The 15,217-nt window shown below is 48.1% G+C and overlaps 1 protein-coding gene across 2 annotated transcripts in view; it reads left to right on the top strand.

Annotated features, from left to right (window-relative positions):
• XDH (xanthine dehydrogenase) overlaps positions 1 to 15,217 on the top strand; it is a 62,150-nt gene that overhangs the window by 20,018 nt on the left and 26,915 nt on the right. Inside the window, exons 7-17 of one of the 2 annotated variants that reach the window (XM_054568220.1) lie at positions 892 to 960; positions 1,280 to 1,369; positions 2,500 to 2,641; positions 4,611 to 4,703; positions 5,305 to 5,456; positions 6,715 to 6,808; positions 8,102 to 8,211; positions 10,470 to 10,654; positions 11,713 to 11,887; positions 13,276 to 13,359; positions 14,799 to 14,968. In XM_054568220.1, the coding sequence (XP_054424195.1) occupies positions 892 to 960; positions 1,280 to 1,369; positions 2,500 to 2,641; positions 4,611 to 4,703; positions 5,305 to 5,456; positions 6,715 to 6,808; positions 8,102 to 8,211; positions 10,470 to 10,654; positions 11,713 to 11,887; positions 13,276 to 13,359; positions 14,799 to 14,968 (1,364 nt within the window). The remainder of the gene's footprint in view (positions 1 to 891; positions 961 to 1,279; positions 1,370 to 2,499; positions 2,642 to 4,610; positions 4,704 to 5,304; positions 5,457 to 6,714; positions 6,809 to 8,101; positions 8,212 to 10,469; positions 10,655 to 11,712; positions 11,888 to 13,275; positions 13,360 to 14,798; positions 14,969 to 15,217) is intronic. The other variant, XM_054568228.1, reaches the window with a different exon arrangement.

Here is a 15,217-nt window from a genome sequence, read left to right on the forward strand (position 1 = left end):
CTGTCCTTCCAGGAATTGGTCACCCTGGAAATGTGCCTGGCTGTACCTGGAAGTTTTCCCCACTTGTGCCTCTCTGCACAACTCCATGATTCTGGAGTGGCTTCTGAGGTCCTGAGCTGAGATTCTTGCTTTCTTGGGGGCACATCAGTCAGGTGAACACCCCTCTTTCCTGATGCCTTGGCTCTGAGAGGCAGCAAGCTAGATTCTACTCTGTGCTCTGCTAGTGACACCCTGGGCAGGCCCTTTCCCCTTAGGTAATGGGCCATCATACCCGCAGGCTTCCTTCAGAACAGGCCCATAGCGAGGAGGAAAGAGTGTTTAGCGTTCTGGTGAGAAGCGTCTAAGAAGCAGGGGCGAGGCCATCAGGCACTCTTGCTGGACACATCTCCGAACCCAGCAACCAGCCTTCGGATATTCTTGTCAGGGGCTCCACCAAGACTCCAGCCTGGGAGGTGCCCGGTCAAGAACTTGATTGACCTACAAGAGGGGGCTCTTGAGTGCTGAGAGAACCAAGGGAGTTTCTGTCACAGTGGCTTCCTAAGGAAGCAGCACCGAAGAGGGAAACTGGGCATAAAGATGTGTTTTGATAAAGTAGGAGGACCTATCTCTGTGGAGAAATGTTCTTAACACTAGGTTTTGCTGCTTTGTACAGGAGAGAGCTTATTTGTTTATTCACAAGCTATTTAGTCTACATTAACCAAGCAAGAGAAAGTAGTTAAAGCAGAGGCCTTACCTCTGTGCCAAGGCAAGTGGCAGGGTATCTACTAATACTATTGATGTGGGAATAAGTGTCAGAGCTGGATTTCACTGGACTTCAATAATGTAGGTTCTTCCACTTCTGTGAAAACTCTTTGCACATATTTTTCGTGTGAACATTGGTCGTTTCTCTAGGATGGTGGGTGCTGTGGAGGAAATGCGGACAACCCAAACTGCTGCATGAACCAGAAGAAAGAGCTCACAGTAAGTGGGCCCTTCTCGTCCTGGAATCCTGGGGGCCAATATCAGATCAAAGGAGCCAGCCAGCAGGCTCTCTCCACACTCTTGGCAGTGGTGGCTGGGAGAGGAAACAGTCATGCCCAGATTTAAGAGGGTGGTGAATGTGCACTTTAGCCCTGGGTTGTCCGGTAAGACCTCCTGTTCCTGCCTTCCAGGAGTGACCTGCCCCTCCACCTGCCTGCTGTGGTCTGCAAATGGGCTTGCTTGGACAAAGGGCTGGGTCGGTCCTAGGGGGCATTTTAAAAGAGGAGGCACTGTACCACACATCTGTCTCCTTTCCCAGCAGGTCACTCTCTCGCCATCTTTATTTAACCCAGAGGAGTTCATGCCCTTGGATCCCACCCAGGAGCCCATCTTTCCCCCAGAGTTGCTGGTAGGTGATACGCCAGGGGAAGGCCCATCCAAGACTCTGTGTCATGAGCCTGTGGAGGCCCACTTTATTTTATAACCCCTGGGAACTTGTATTCTTCTTGTCTTTTCAGTCTCAGCTTGAATCTGCCTTCCTTTCTCTGACACTCAGGGGTCAAGTCCCTCTGTCACGGACTCCCACAGGGACCCACATCTCTTTCCTTCTCATCTGTGTCACTCTGAGGACACGAAATGGATCTCTCTGGCACACTGTGTATAGTAACGTGCTTTAGATACGTCTCCTGGCCTCCTGGCTAAATCCAATGCATAGACCCCCCAAGCAACCCATTTCCTCTCTGTAAGCAGTCATTGATTAAATATAAACAAACAAGCAAGCAAGCAAACAGAGCTGTATTCCGAGGGCATAATCCATGGCCTGTAGCTCTGTTTGAAGGACACCTCTCACACCCACTTCCTTACCTTGAAGATTCTGCTCCTTCATTCCACTGTTTATGGTGAGGAAGAAGCACGCCACCCTCAGAGCTCCTCAAGAGCAGATATCTCCCCGGGTGGCTGAGCACAGGGGGACTGCCATAGGAGTCTGGCGGGCCAGAGAGAAGGGCAGCACAGCAGATCACCAGAATGTCTTTCTCTGCATTGTGCAGCCTTGAAAAACCATCCGTTTGATTTTGAGTTTTCTTTCCCAGCATCACCTCTCACACATTAGAACCAGCCATCCGTTGCGTTCCCTCTGACAGCCATTTCTTTGCTGATACTCCCCCACACCTTGCCCACTGTACCTCCTGGAGACAGTGGGGACAGTGCAGGTTGCCTTGTGCCTAGTGACTTTTGGCAGGTCACATAACTTCCCTGGTCCTCGGGTTCCTCCTCTACTTGTAAGAGGGAGGGCTCGCGATGCTTCCTTTGCCGAGTCTTCTAAAAACTCAGTAAGATAATGTATATAAGAGCTGCAACCTAATTCCTGGCTCAGTACAATGCAGTTCCTGTCAATTCTCCCTGATACGTATTTTCATTCTGAATTCAGTAACAAACAAATCAATAGAAGAGTTGGTCCCATTGTGGAGTGAAAGCAAGGGCAGTGGGCATGGCCGTGGGGAGAAGGAGATAGCTCAGTAAGAAAGTGATATTTTCCAGAGGCTGAAGGATGCTCCTCTGAAGCAGCTGCGCTTTGAAGGGGAACGTGTGACCTGGATCCAGGCCTCGACCCTGAAGGAGCTGCTGGACCTCAAAGCACAGCACCCTGAGGCCAAGCTGGTGGTGGGGAACACGGAGATCGGTAAGGGGTGGCCCTGGCGCTGCCTGGGGCCAGAGGCGCACTGAGGAACCGTGGGCACTTGAACTTCTGCAAAACCCTAGCTTTGGAGTCACACAGACCTGATTCAACCCCACGCTGGCTGTATTTCCTCAGAAAAATGACCCCTCTTCCCTGCTCTCGTTTTCCCATTTCATGTATGGGCAAGTAATACCTCCTTCGAGGGTTATTCTGAGCATTAACTGAGATCCTTGATGACTGTTCTCCACAAACATTTACAGAGTGCCAGCTCCGTGCCGGGTACTCTGGCGGTGGCTGAGGAGCCAAAGTCAGTTGGACCCAGCTGTTTTCCTCACGGATCTCCTAGTCTGAGGCAGGAGGGAGTGATGTCGCTAAAATGTCCAGGCCAGGGCCTGATGGGTGCCCCTCTCAGCCTTTTCTGGGGCCGCTGTGGTAAGATAAAGGAGAGGAGATGTCCAAGTGTGACTGTGTTGCCTATGACCATGGCCACCTGCCCTGTTGGTACCACCACCTGGGACCTGAGGCCCACCATGTGCCAACAGGTCAGGGAGACTCGGGTGTGTGGCTCTCAGTCCTGGTACTTGAAGAGACAAGGGCAGGGGCGCCCAGGTCCCTGATCATCTCAGCCCATTTCTAAGCCTGGCTTGGCCCATTGCCAGCGCGCTGGGTCCCAAGGCTGGTGAGGACTGCAAGAGAAGATCATGGCTCAGCTGAGGTCAACCACTGAGGCCCTCTGGCTTGGGGGTTTTTGACATGCCTTTAGGCAGCCAGGTCCAGCCTGTGGGGAGTCCTGGCTCTTGTTCTAGGAGGACCCTGAGTTTGGGCTGGATCTGCAGCCACAGAGAAGAGGGCTTGGCTTGGTTCCATGCTGGTGGAGCGCAGAGCTGGCCATGCCCTCATGAGCACAGTGTGTGGTACAGAGTCCCCAGCCACAGTTGGTGACACACTGGGATGGCAGGGTGGCCTGTGCGACCTGCCTCAAGGGATGTGATCCTCTGGCCCTGGTCCAGCATAGCATGAGTTAAAGTGGAGAATGACACACTGAAAGAATCTTCGAGATCCTTTGACATATGACAGGTTCCTTGCCATGAATCATACAATGTTCTGGACCAAATTATACGCTAAGAGACAGGAATTCCCAAAGACTGTATAAACTTCAAATTAGAAGTAGCTTCTTAAGGTCACTCCATCTGCTCCACCCCCTCCTCCCTTGAACCCCCATCCAACAGGGTAGCCCCCCGGAGCTGGGGCAGGGTGTTGGGGAAGCTGGCTGTGGAGAGAAACTTGTCCGTCTGCGTTCTTTGTCCTGGGAGCTGATTATTCAGGCAGGCCAGACTCCTCAAAGCCTGGCCCACCGGTCATGATTCCTAAACAGCGTGTGAGAGGATGTGGGGTGATGTGCAGTCATGTCTCCTGTAACCTTGCCCCTCTGTGGCCCTGTGGGCAGGGCTGGGACAGGCGCTATGTCACCGAGTCTGAGGAACAGGGGCAAGTCTGTTCCTAGACATTTCTACCTTGATGAGCAGATTTAAAGTTTTTTCTTTCAATTTCCCTTTTTGTCTGAACGTTAGACTTTTGTGTTATTATTGCTGTTATACCCTGATTCTTAGAATAGCTCAAGGACTGAGACATGCCTGTTCTTAGCTGTGTAATTTGGGCAAGAAGCTGAACCTCCCTGTGCTTCAGTTTCTTCATCAATAAACAGAAAATCACAGTATCTCCCAGGGCTGCTGTGAGGAGTAGATGCATATGTAGCACTTAGCAGAGTTACTGATATATCTTAATCTCCCATGTTTTCTAATATTTATTTTTATTTTTTTCCATCACCATTTATTCCTCCTATACCCTCTTCTACTTCCACCCACCCCCCTTGCCCCCACAATCACATTTGTTCGTGTCCATGAGTTCTTTCTAATATCGTTATAAAACACATACACAGGCCTCTAACTTCAGGCTTCCCATTTCTCTTGAGGCATTGAGATGAAGTTTAAGAACAGGCTGTTTCCTGTGATCGTCTGCCCAGCCTGGATCCCTGAGCTGAATTTAGTGGAGCACGGACCAGAGGGTAAGGGGAGGTTCACCTGAGCCCCCAGAGGAGCTGGGATGCTGGGGATGGTCCCACAGGGGGATGGTGGGTTCAAGGACACCCTCCCCCTTGGCTCTCACTATCACCTCCTTGTCCTGGAGTTGCCTTGCACAGGGGAAGGGGCACCCTTCGCCGCCTTCCTCCATATGGCATCCATGGTAGGGTGCCAGTGAGCAAGGGCTGTGAAAGTTTTAATAGTTGCTCTTAACCCTGGCTACACATTAGAATTGCTCATGGGGTTAGCGGTCAGGTGGCGGGGGAGTGCCTAGAAGCTTTAAAAAAAAAAAATGTCAGGACTTTACCTTCAGAAACCTGATTTTGTTGAGAACCATTGGTTTGGGGGAGAGAGTACTCTGGTTGTTGGACGAGAGGCCTGGGGTTGAGTCCTGGATATTTTATGAGCTGTGTGGCATTGGGCCAGTCATGTGAGCTCTCTGGGCCTTCCTTTCCTCATTCATATAAGGATGTGAATCCTGGTTCAGCCTCATTCAGGCTGCTGGGAAGCTTCAGAGCTTCTGTGTAGGAAAGTGTTTTCTGAGCTGGGAAGGGGATCGCTATTATTCTGTGTGTGTGTTCCCAGGTATCTCCTTTGGAGCTGCTTGCCCCCTGAATACTGTGGAAAAGACCCTGAAAGATGCTATTGCTGAGCTTCCTTATTACAAAACAGAGGTGTTCAGAGGTGTCCTGGAGCAGCTGCGCTGGTTTGCTGGGAAGCAGGTCAAGTCTGTGGCGGTGAGTCCCTGATCAGGGGCCCATAAGGCCCAGAGGACGGGATTTTTCACCACAAGACTGGTCTCCCTCTGCTGCAGACTCTGGGGCCCTTGAACTTTAGTGCTTAGAACTGCCTGGGGTGTTTGTTAAAGATACAGGTGCCTGGGCCCTGCCCTCAGATGTTCTGGCCCAGAAGGACTGGGGTGAAGCCCCACAGGTGCTTCCGATGAAGGTGGTGTGTGGGCCACTCCAGGTCATGCTCACTCTGTGACTGTCTTTTCCCTGAGCTTAGAGAGGTGGAGTCTCCTGTTCCCTCTTCCTGAACTTGGCCCAGCCTCTCAGCAGGTGGATGAGAGAAGTTACAGAGAAGCCCAAACAGGGAGAGGCTCTGTGTTTTAGAGCCAGGGGTAGAGCCAGAGGTAGGCCCACCTGAGAGGAGGGAGGGGTCCACGTGTTTACTGTCACAGTCAGCCTGCAGACTAGCCCCCAAATGCCCAGTTGGCAGGGGGCATTCACACACCTGGTGCCGTTTGAGGCTCATGGCTGTTGGTGGTGTTGGGATGAAAGCTAGTCATTCCATTCTATTTTTTTCTATTTTTTAAAAATTAAAACAAAAAACAATGCAAAACAGCCTATTCCTATTTACCATACCCTACTCCCAGCACCTGCCACTTCTGGCTGTAGATGAGGAGATATAAACTCAGAAATCTCTATTGCGTTCACAGCTAGGCTGCAGTCTGTTTCCAGGAAGGATCTGGTTTTGTTTTGCAACTGGTTCTCTTCTTCTTTTCCAATAATGAGAACCTTGTGTCTAGTGAAAAGAAGAACCTTGTGTCTAGTTCTTGTATTCTTTGCCAAATTGCCAGGAAACTCAGGTCCAGTTAAAACAAAGTATTTATCCTTAAAGCTTCCTCCTCTTTTTCCTTAATCTTTATCTTCTGTTTCTGATTTACCAACTCTATATGGCCTCTGAGATAAACCATTTTAATCGTTTCAGAAAAAGGTTGGGTGAAATTAAACAAACACACTTCAAGGTGCTGACTCTGGTTTACCGACCTGTGAATTTCAGACCAGCGCCCTAATCCCAAGTGTTTGGATCTCATGTTTTGCCCATTGTTTTGAGTGCTGGCTTTCTCACTGTGCTGGTCTTGTGTCTATGGGGACTGGAGGTCAGGTGTCTCTTCAGCAGGTGTCACCCTTCTGTCCTGTGTTCAGGAGTCAGCTGGGTGAACAAGAGGTTCCTGGGTGGGCCCTCATGCACACTCTCTGCTTGTCCTAGTCCATTGGAGGGAACATCATCACTGCCAGCCCCATCTCTGACCTCAACCCGGTGTTCATGGCCAGCGGGGCCAAGCTGACCATCGTGTCCACAGGTGAGCTGCCCCATGCAGAGGGCCCTGGGGAAGGACGTCTCACAAGAGAGGTTATTTTCTGGAGAAACAGAGTCCAAAGTTCAGTGACCCAGCTGTCCTACAGCTTGGATTCCTGGAAGCTGCAAGGGATCACCTATGTTAGGAGCCAGGAGAGCTGGGCCATTTCTTTATTAGGAAGTCACAACAGGCTCTGTCACCAGATGCCTTACCTAGTGGTGTGCAGGAGCCAGAATGCACCGGCCCAGCATAGCTGATTGCTGCATTTTCAGCATTTGTTAAACATGGCCATTATTAAGAATTCAGTTATATAAACTAAGGACAAGATAAATGATATTAATAACAAAGGTAATGAATACTCAAAATTTACCACTTTCTAATTATTTTACTTCATTTTACTATTGTCTGTGCTGCTGAGGTTAATTCCATCTATTGTATCTGTGGTGGAAATGCTATCTAATGGTGGGCTCCTGTGCATTTTTCCTTGTTAGAGGGTCCCCAGCACTTTCTCCTGGCTGGATGACTTGCCAGAGGGCCACAGGCTCAGCATACAGTCGTACCCACGGCCACGACTTACTGCAGAGGGAGGACACAAAACAAAATCAGCAAAGGGAAATGGCACATGGAGCAAAGCCTGGAGGAAACCAGGCACAAGCTTCCAGAGCCTTCTCCCAATGCGCTCCACTCCCCCAGCAGCAAGTTGACTCAACAGCACATAAAGAGCATAGTCTACCAGAGAAGCATGTTAGAGCTTAAGCACTGAAAGCTTTAATTGGGGGCTGGTCACATAGCTTCACCTGGCACATACGAAAATCCAGGCACCCAGAAGGAAAGAAGGTGTTCAGCTTCAACCATGTTGTTTTTTCACGGACAGTTTAGGCACAACGAGCCATTGTTATGAGGGAATGGTAGGAACTCCCTAAGACCCAAGCTCCTGGAGGACAGACAATGGCCGGCCTTTCGGAGGATAGCAGGCCTGCTGAGTCAGTGCCGCTACCCTCTTTTCAATGTCACATTCAGCAATGTCACCCTGGTAGCTTGAAATTGGCTATGGTGGGAGCATTTATACCCCAGAAACTAGTGAATCAGTGCTTCTCCTCACAAAGAGCTGATGGTTAAGCATTCACCAGCACAGCATTGCTTAAGGTATGGACCTTAACCTCATGGAGGACCTTGACCCCAATTGTGCCTTCCACTCCCTTTCACTGTGGGCAACAGGGACCAGGATGGAGAAGCCCCCTGGTGGGTGTCCTATGCCGTCTCACATTGGTTCCTCTTCATCTTGTCCCTGCACAGGCACCAGGAGAACTGTTCCGATGGACCACACCTTCTTCCCTGGCTACAGAAAGACCCTGCTAGGTCCGAAGGAGATACTGCTTTCCATCGAGATCCCCTACAGCAGGGAGGTGAGAGGCGATGCCCAAATCACTCCCACAACTGCCAGGCTCCAGACAAGGAGACCAGAGTTGGCCTTGGGACTGACCTTAGCATCTCTCAACTGTAACATTGATCTTCTTATCTCTGAATTTGTCTTTGACTAACTATATTCCTCTCCTGACAATGAGAAGTTTTAGGGTAGGGAGCAAAGGGCATGGACATAAGCTAAAGTTGTGATCCTGAGCCAGTCGTTTCACCTTCTTGAGCCCCAATTTTCTCATCTGTAAAATGGGCACAAGGTTACGTATTGGGCAGTTTATTGTGAGGACTGGAACATCATAAGGTTTCTGGCAGATGCCTGGGAGCCTGTGGCAATCACCAGCTGGCAGGCAGCAACACAGGTTCAACAACACACACAGCTGTTGCGTATTCCTGGCCAGGTCAGGGTAGGCTCAATTTCACATGAAGTGTGGAGTTTGTGTGTCAATGGGGGAAGCCGCCCGTAAGTCAGATCGTCACAGGCTGCTCTTGGGCTTGACGAGGTGTGTATTCACTGACCTTGTTCTGGGTTGGTGTGAGTCAAGAGTTCTGCTTCATGAGCAGGTTTTCCAACTTCTTTCAGGCAGGTCTGGGAGCCTCTGGCTGCCTTGCTCTTGTTCTTGTTGCCTGTGGCAGCTTCCCCTGTTGTGGTTCTTGCCTCTCTCAGCAGCCAGCCATCACATGATCCTGTCTCGCAGAAAAGTGATCTGTGAGAGGCTGGGGAACCAGCTGTGAAGGAGTGTATTAGGGGCTTACCAATAGCTAGTGCTTGAATGAGTGTTACAGGCATGTTTGCTGTTGGTAATTTTAGCCTCCTTAATGAGAATGCTAATTAAATTAGAGCAATTACACCCCTGAGGTGGTTTCTTAGTGGTTTTCTAGCTTGCCTTTATGTAGATGATTTAAGCAGTGATTCCCAGAGTTTTGTATTTCACAGATGAGTAAAAAAATAAATTTAAGTTATGAGGTTGGGCAAGGAAGGAAAAACAAGTATAGTACTGCTCAGTTTTTATTTTGCCAGGCAAGGGACATAAACACAAAATATTTCATAAAAGAAAGGAGATTTGAATACCCAGAAGTAGGAAGATTTTCTCAAGCCCAACACTGACACTTCATGACTGCAGTGAGATGTTGCTGCGGACTGGCTCCCTCCTGGACAGGAGCAGCCCCACCTTCTGTTCCAGGACTGGCTCCCTCCTGGACAGGAGCAGCCCCACCCTCTGTTCCAGGACTGGCTCCCTCCTGGACAGGAGCAGCCCCACCCTCTGTTCCAGGACTGGCTCCCTCCTGGACAGGAGCAGCCCCACCCTCTGTTCCAGGGCCAAGTTCACATTCTGGGCTCATTGCCCCAGGCCCATGTCTGATACCAGGAATAAGAACTAGCTTAATCATCGGCGGGGGGGTCTCTATGGCTTCTTCCAACAAAAGCATGTGGTCATGCTGGACCTTAGCAGTGCATTCATTGGATCATCTCCAAGTTCTCCAATAAAACTTTCCTTAAACTTCCAGCCTTTAACACGAATAAGAATCTGTGGTGCCAGGGTGAGTTCAAATCTCAAGCGGAACCTGACACAGAAAGGGCTTGACATCAGATGGTTCTCGCCTGAAAGTAACTCATGTTTTCTTTCTATTTCCAGAGGCAGAGCCTGGCTTTAACAAAGGAGTGGAGGCTGTATGATCAAAGCACAGAGGCACCTACTGTCTCAGTGCAATTCTTTCTGTCAGGAAGCACGATTTCTAACCATAGCCACTAGACTGGTGGCGGGGACAAGTCAGCTCTGGAGGAGGCTGCAAGCTGAAGGCTGTTTCAAATACTCTTTGGCATTTGGTGTACATACTTGAGAGGCAGTCTGGGCAACAGAGGTTTCAGCACAGCCCCCTTGAGAGGCCAGTGTGCTAATACTGGGCACCAGGACAGGGAAGCTGAGCTGGGCTCTCTGAGGAGACTTTGTGAAAACACCTTTCTCATCTGTTGGTTGAGAGTGCTCCGTTCTTCTTTGTCTCTGACTTCTAGTTTCCTGACTAATAGAAATCCTGACCCTCCCAGATTCTGGGAATGTTATGTGGAATTTCTTCTGAAAATGTGGCAGTCGGTTATACCTCGATCTTTGACGCTTACCATTAGCTCCTTGCTGATTTGCAATGGTGTTATCTCCTCACCTCACCTCAGGACCCTGTGTTTCAGGCTCACCATTTGTAGTCCCTGTAAAACAGGAGAGGAAACAGGTACCTTTCTGTTCTTTTTCAGGGCGAGTTTTTCTCAGCATTTAAACAGGCCTCCCGGAGAGAAGATGACATAGCCAAGGTGACCAGCGGCATGAGAGTCCTGTTCCATCCAGGAACCACCCAGGTAAAGGAGCTGGCCCTTTGCTATGGTGGAATGGCCGACAGAACCATCTCAGCCCTCAAGACCACTCGGAAGCAGCTGTCAAAGTAAGAGCTAATAGCAAAATAAAACTGCTACTACCATGTTACTGCTGCTGCTACTACTACTTTGACTACTCATAGGATTATTATTGCTGCTACTACTGCTACTACTTGCTACTGCTATTACCATGGTTACTACTAGTATATAATTACTGCTACTGCTAGTAGCATTGCTGCTAATAGTGCTGCCACTGCTCTACTATTACCATTGCTACTCTAGCTGCTACTATTGCTACTAGTAGCTAATACTATTATTGCACAGCCACAACTATTATTATTATTGCTACTACTACTGCTGCTTTTACTTCTACTGTTATTCCTAGTAATAGCATGACTGCTGTTGCTGCTACTACTTCTACAACTACTAGTAGTATTACTGATGCTTTTGCTATTATTGTTACTGCTACTGCTTCTTCAACTACCACTATATTACTTCTCTTTCTGCTACTACTATTACTATTGCTTCCTCTAGTACTACTACTAATACTGTATATGCCAGTGCTAGTATTACTACTACCAATGTTGTTGCTGGTACTACTTCTATGGGTATTGCTACTACTGCCCTTACTACTGCTTCTGCTATTACTATGGCTACTATATGGCAGCCATTGTACCAAGCACTTCACTGGCACTACCTTATGTAATCTTTAACTACATGGATAGATGAAGCTTGACTTTGGATTTTGACTCCTTGGTTCCAATTCTTGGCTCCAACCACATGGGTAATATAGTAAGTCAACCCTACCTCAGTTTTCTCACTGGTAAAATGAGTATAAAATTTTTTCCTACTAAAAATGCCATTTCATGTAAAGCACTTAGGACATTGTAAATACTCAGTAGATTTAACTGTTATTTTTGTGGACTTTTAAATTTGTGTCTGTTTTTGAAGATGAGGAAACTGAGGCTCAAGGAGTTTAAGTAACTCACCTAAAGTCACATAACTATGAGTCTGTGAAGCAAATTTCAAGCCAAGGTTCCTATGACTCTGATGCCCTGTGCTTAACGTCCACACAAAACATCCTGAGGTCGGGGAGGAGTGCTGTCTCACACTTGCTCTCTGGCAGTTTCTGGAATGAGAAGCTGCTGCAGGAGGTGTGTGCAGGCCTGGCAGAGGAGCTGCAGCTGTCCCCCGACGCCCCCGGCGGCATGGTGGAGTTCCGGCGCACTCTCACCCTCAGCTTCTTCTTCAAGTTCTACCTGACGGTGCTTCAGAAGCTGGGCAAAGAGGAACCGGAAGATGTGAGTGTAGGGGCCTGGGCCGGGCCCAGACTCTCTGCAGCTTTTTTGGGGGGGATTTGGGAAGCTGCTCTGAGTGAGACAGAGCTGTGGACCACGTGGTGAACTTGCTTCTCTCCTCTGGACGTCAAAGGGCAGAGGAACAAGGAACAGGGTCACAGCCCAGGGAGCCACACAGAGATGGGAGCTAACGGGTGACTGAGAGGCAGAGCACTGGGCTGGGAGTCAGGGACATGGGTTCTTGTCCCAGCTGTGTCATTATCGCATGTGAGAACTTGACCAGGTCACCACTCACTCTAAGTCTCAGTTATAAAATCTGCAAAAGGAGGTGAGAAGACCAGATGGTCCTTCAGCAGGATAGCCGATACAACCATGGTTCTGTAGTTAGAATGGGAATGTAGAGTGGAATGAGGGTCTAAGGCAGGGCTTCTCCAGCCACTGCAAGGATGTGCATTCAGGAGAGGGTGCTGGCTGGTGGGGTCCAGCTCCCCAGATCAGTTCACCAACAAGCAATTATTTTGCACCTTTTATACAGTGAGATTGCATTAGGCACTAGGGGGCAACCCCGTGTGGGAGAGAACATGATCAAGGAAGGCCTGTCCAGTGTGACAACTGCGGGGGCAGGAGAGAAGGCTTCACAGGTGTGGGGACAGCAGAGCAAAATTCCTCTTTTAAAAACATTCATGATACTTATTTTTTCTGAATATAAAGATAATAAGGACTTGCTGTAGAAAACTTAAAAAAAATACAGAATTGTATAAAGAAAAAATTATTCTCAGATCCTAGAAAAAAAACACTGCTAATACTTGTTTATTCCTCTGAACTTTTTCTTACATTTATCTGTCCTTCTGTCTCATTCTGTTTGTCTGCTCTATCTCTCTGTCCTTCCTTCCATCCATCTATCACCTTACTATCTTTTGAGCTGGATATATAGTTTTCTAAATAAATTTGGGGTCCTGCTGCATGTAGAATTTTATTTCCCCCTTGATTCCTTTGAGATTATTGTGAACATTTCCTATATCGTTAACTGTATTTTGCATAGAATTGAGGAGGAAAGGGGAGACTTTTCCAGGAAGGTGGAAGGAGAAGGATAGCCCAACCTAGAGGGCAGCATGCTAAATGCAGAGCACAGGAAGCCGTTTGCTGTGTAGGAGGAAGAATGAGCCCCTCGTTATGCAGACGGCAGGGGCAGCGGCAGAGAGGCTGAGGCTGGGATTAAATACTGAGCTCGCAGAGACCACGCTCAGATGATAAGGTAGATCCAGACAGCCCTGGAAGGAGTGTAAAATGAGATGAAGGGAACAGTTGTTACTTTTACTGGTTGGGGATGACCAAGGTCAGAATCAATGATAAAAATAGTCAAGATCACCTCTGTTCTCTTGCCTCCACAGAAGTGTGGTAAACTGGACCCCACCTTTGCCAGTGCCACCTTACTCTTCCAGAAGGACCCTCCGGCCAATGTCCAGCTCTTCCAGGTAAGTATAGACGGTTGTATGGCTAATATCAGGAGCCCTTGCCAACCACATCAGGTGATGCTGACATTGGCAAATGACTTACTTGAATTGTTCGTAGGGTGCTTAAAGCTCCTTACTGTTGTGCATAAGTACCTAGTGAAGAAAATGGGAATTACATTAATGTCAATCAATCTATTTGCCTGCTTACTCACTTAAGTTTCTCTCTTGGGATTACACTTGTCTTCAGCTGCTCTTTAAAGAAAAAAAAATTTGTTTCTATTTTGTCTGTTCTTACTCCTCTGTGGGACTAATGTGCAGAGTCAAGATTTCTCTTGAGCATGTAAACAAACAAAACAAAACAAAACCCAACTTTCTATCCACAGAAATTTTTTGAGAGGCACTAGGTAAAGGGTCAGTTTTTCCTATAAACATTTTGGATTTTGTGGGCCTTATAGCCTCTGTTGCACCTCCTTAGCTCTGTCATTGTAGCACAAAAACGGTCAGAGGCAAGTATTGTGTTCCAGTAAAGTTTTAATTATAAAAACAGGCAGTGGATTAGATTTGACTCACAGGCTACCATCTGTTAACCCGTGCACTGGAAGGGAGTAGTTCAGTGCATGAACTCTGGGGCCTGACTATCTGGATCTTGAATCCATTTCATAGCTGTGTAAGCTTGGACAAGTTCCATAACTTCTCTGTGCCTCTTGGGCAAGTTCATTATGCTCATAATGTGGATAATGATGGCACCTGTTTTATAGGGTCGTTTTCAGGTTTAAATGTGTTAGTAAAAGTTGTTCCTGGAATATAGTAAACATTCAATAAATATTAGCCATTATTATTATTTGAAAAACACATAAAACAGAATTTTACTATGAAATGAATACATTAGAATATTTTGAAAAATACAGAAAAGTATAAAGAAGAAAATAGAAATCACCTAAAATCCCACCTCCAAGAGAAAAATCATTATTATATTTTTGTTTACTTTCCATTTTTATGCATGTATGGACACATATGTACTGTATAACACATTTTCTTTTTTGCTATGAAATTCAAATCATTTTTACGTACACACATGCACAATGTTTTATGTCCTGTTTTTACACTTAATATGAGCCTTCTCCCTTCTAAATTAAAATTCTTCAAAGATATGTTTTAGCAGTTGCGTACTCTCCCATTGCATGCTAATAACATAATTTATTTACCCAGTCCCCAGTGAATGGACATTTAGGTTTCTTTTTTGTGTTTTTCTGTCCCTGTATGTGGTGACCCTATGACCACCTTCCCATTGACCTCCTTCGTGCCTCTCTGTCTCACCCACCTGTTCCCCTCCCCCTTCCCCCCCATTCTCATGCCTGTGGTTTGCTCTGCACCTGGCCTGCAACTCTGGGGTTTCCCTGGGCCTGTAGGAGAGCAGTGTCCTCCGCCACTCAGCCTGACTGGTGACCACGTTCTTCCAGGAGGTGCCCAAGTGTCAGTCTGAGGAGGACACGGTGGGCCGGCCCCTGCCTCATCTGGCTGCGGCCATGCAGGCCTCCGGCGAGGCCGTGTACTGTGATGACATCCCTCGCTATGAGAACGAGCTGTCCCTCCGGCTGGTCACCAGCACCCGGGCCCACGCCAAGATCAAGTGAGTGTAGTAAATACACTTAGAGAAGAGGATGCTGGGGCTGCCCTGCCAGGCACTGGAGCTGCACCCCTTCTGGTCTACAGGGGAAAATGGGGCTCATCTTAAAACTATAGAGAGAAGAGGGAGAGGTTAGGGGCTCAGGGGTGCTTGGGAGGGTGAGGGGATGACTTGCAGAGGTAAGCGGGGGCCAGATCAGCAAAGCCTTGGAGTGCTGAATGGGGAGGTTACACTTGACCCAAAAAGCAACGG

This window comes from Pteronotus mesoamericanus, unplaced genomic scaffold, assembly GCF_021234165.1.
Source record: "Pteronotus mesoamericanus isolate MK-2021 breed Mesoamerican mustached bat unplaced genomic scaffold, CSHL_Meso_final contig_101, whole genome shotgun sequence".
Classification (NCBI taxonomy): domain Eukaryota; kingdom Metazoa; phylum Chordata; class Mammalia; order Chiroptera; family Mormoopidae; genus Pteronotus; species Pteronotus mesoamericanus.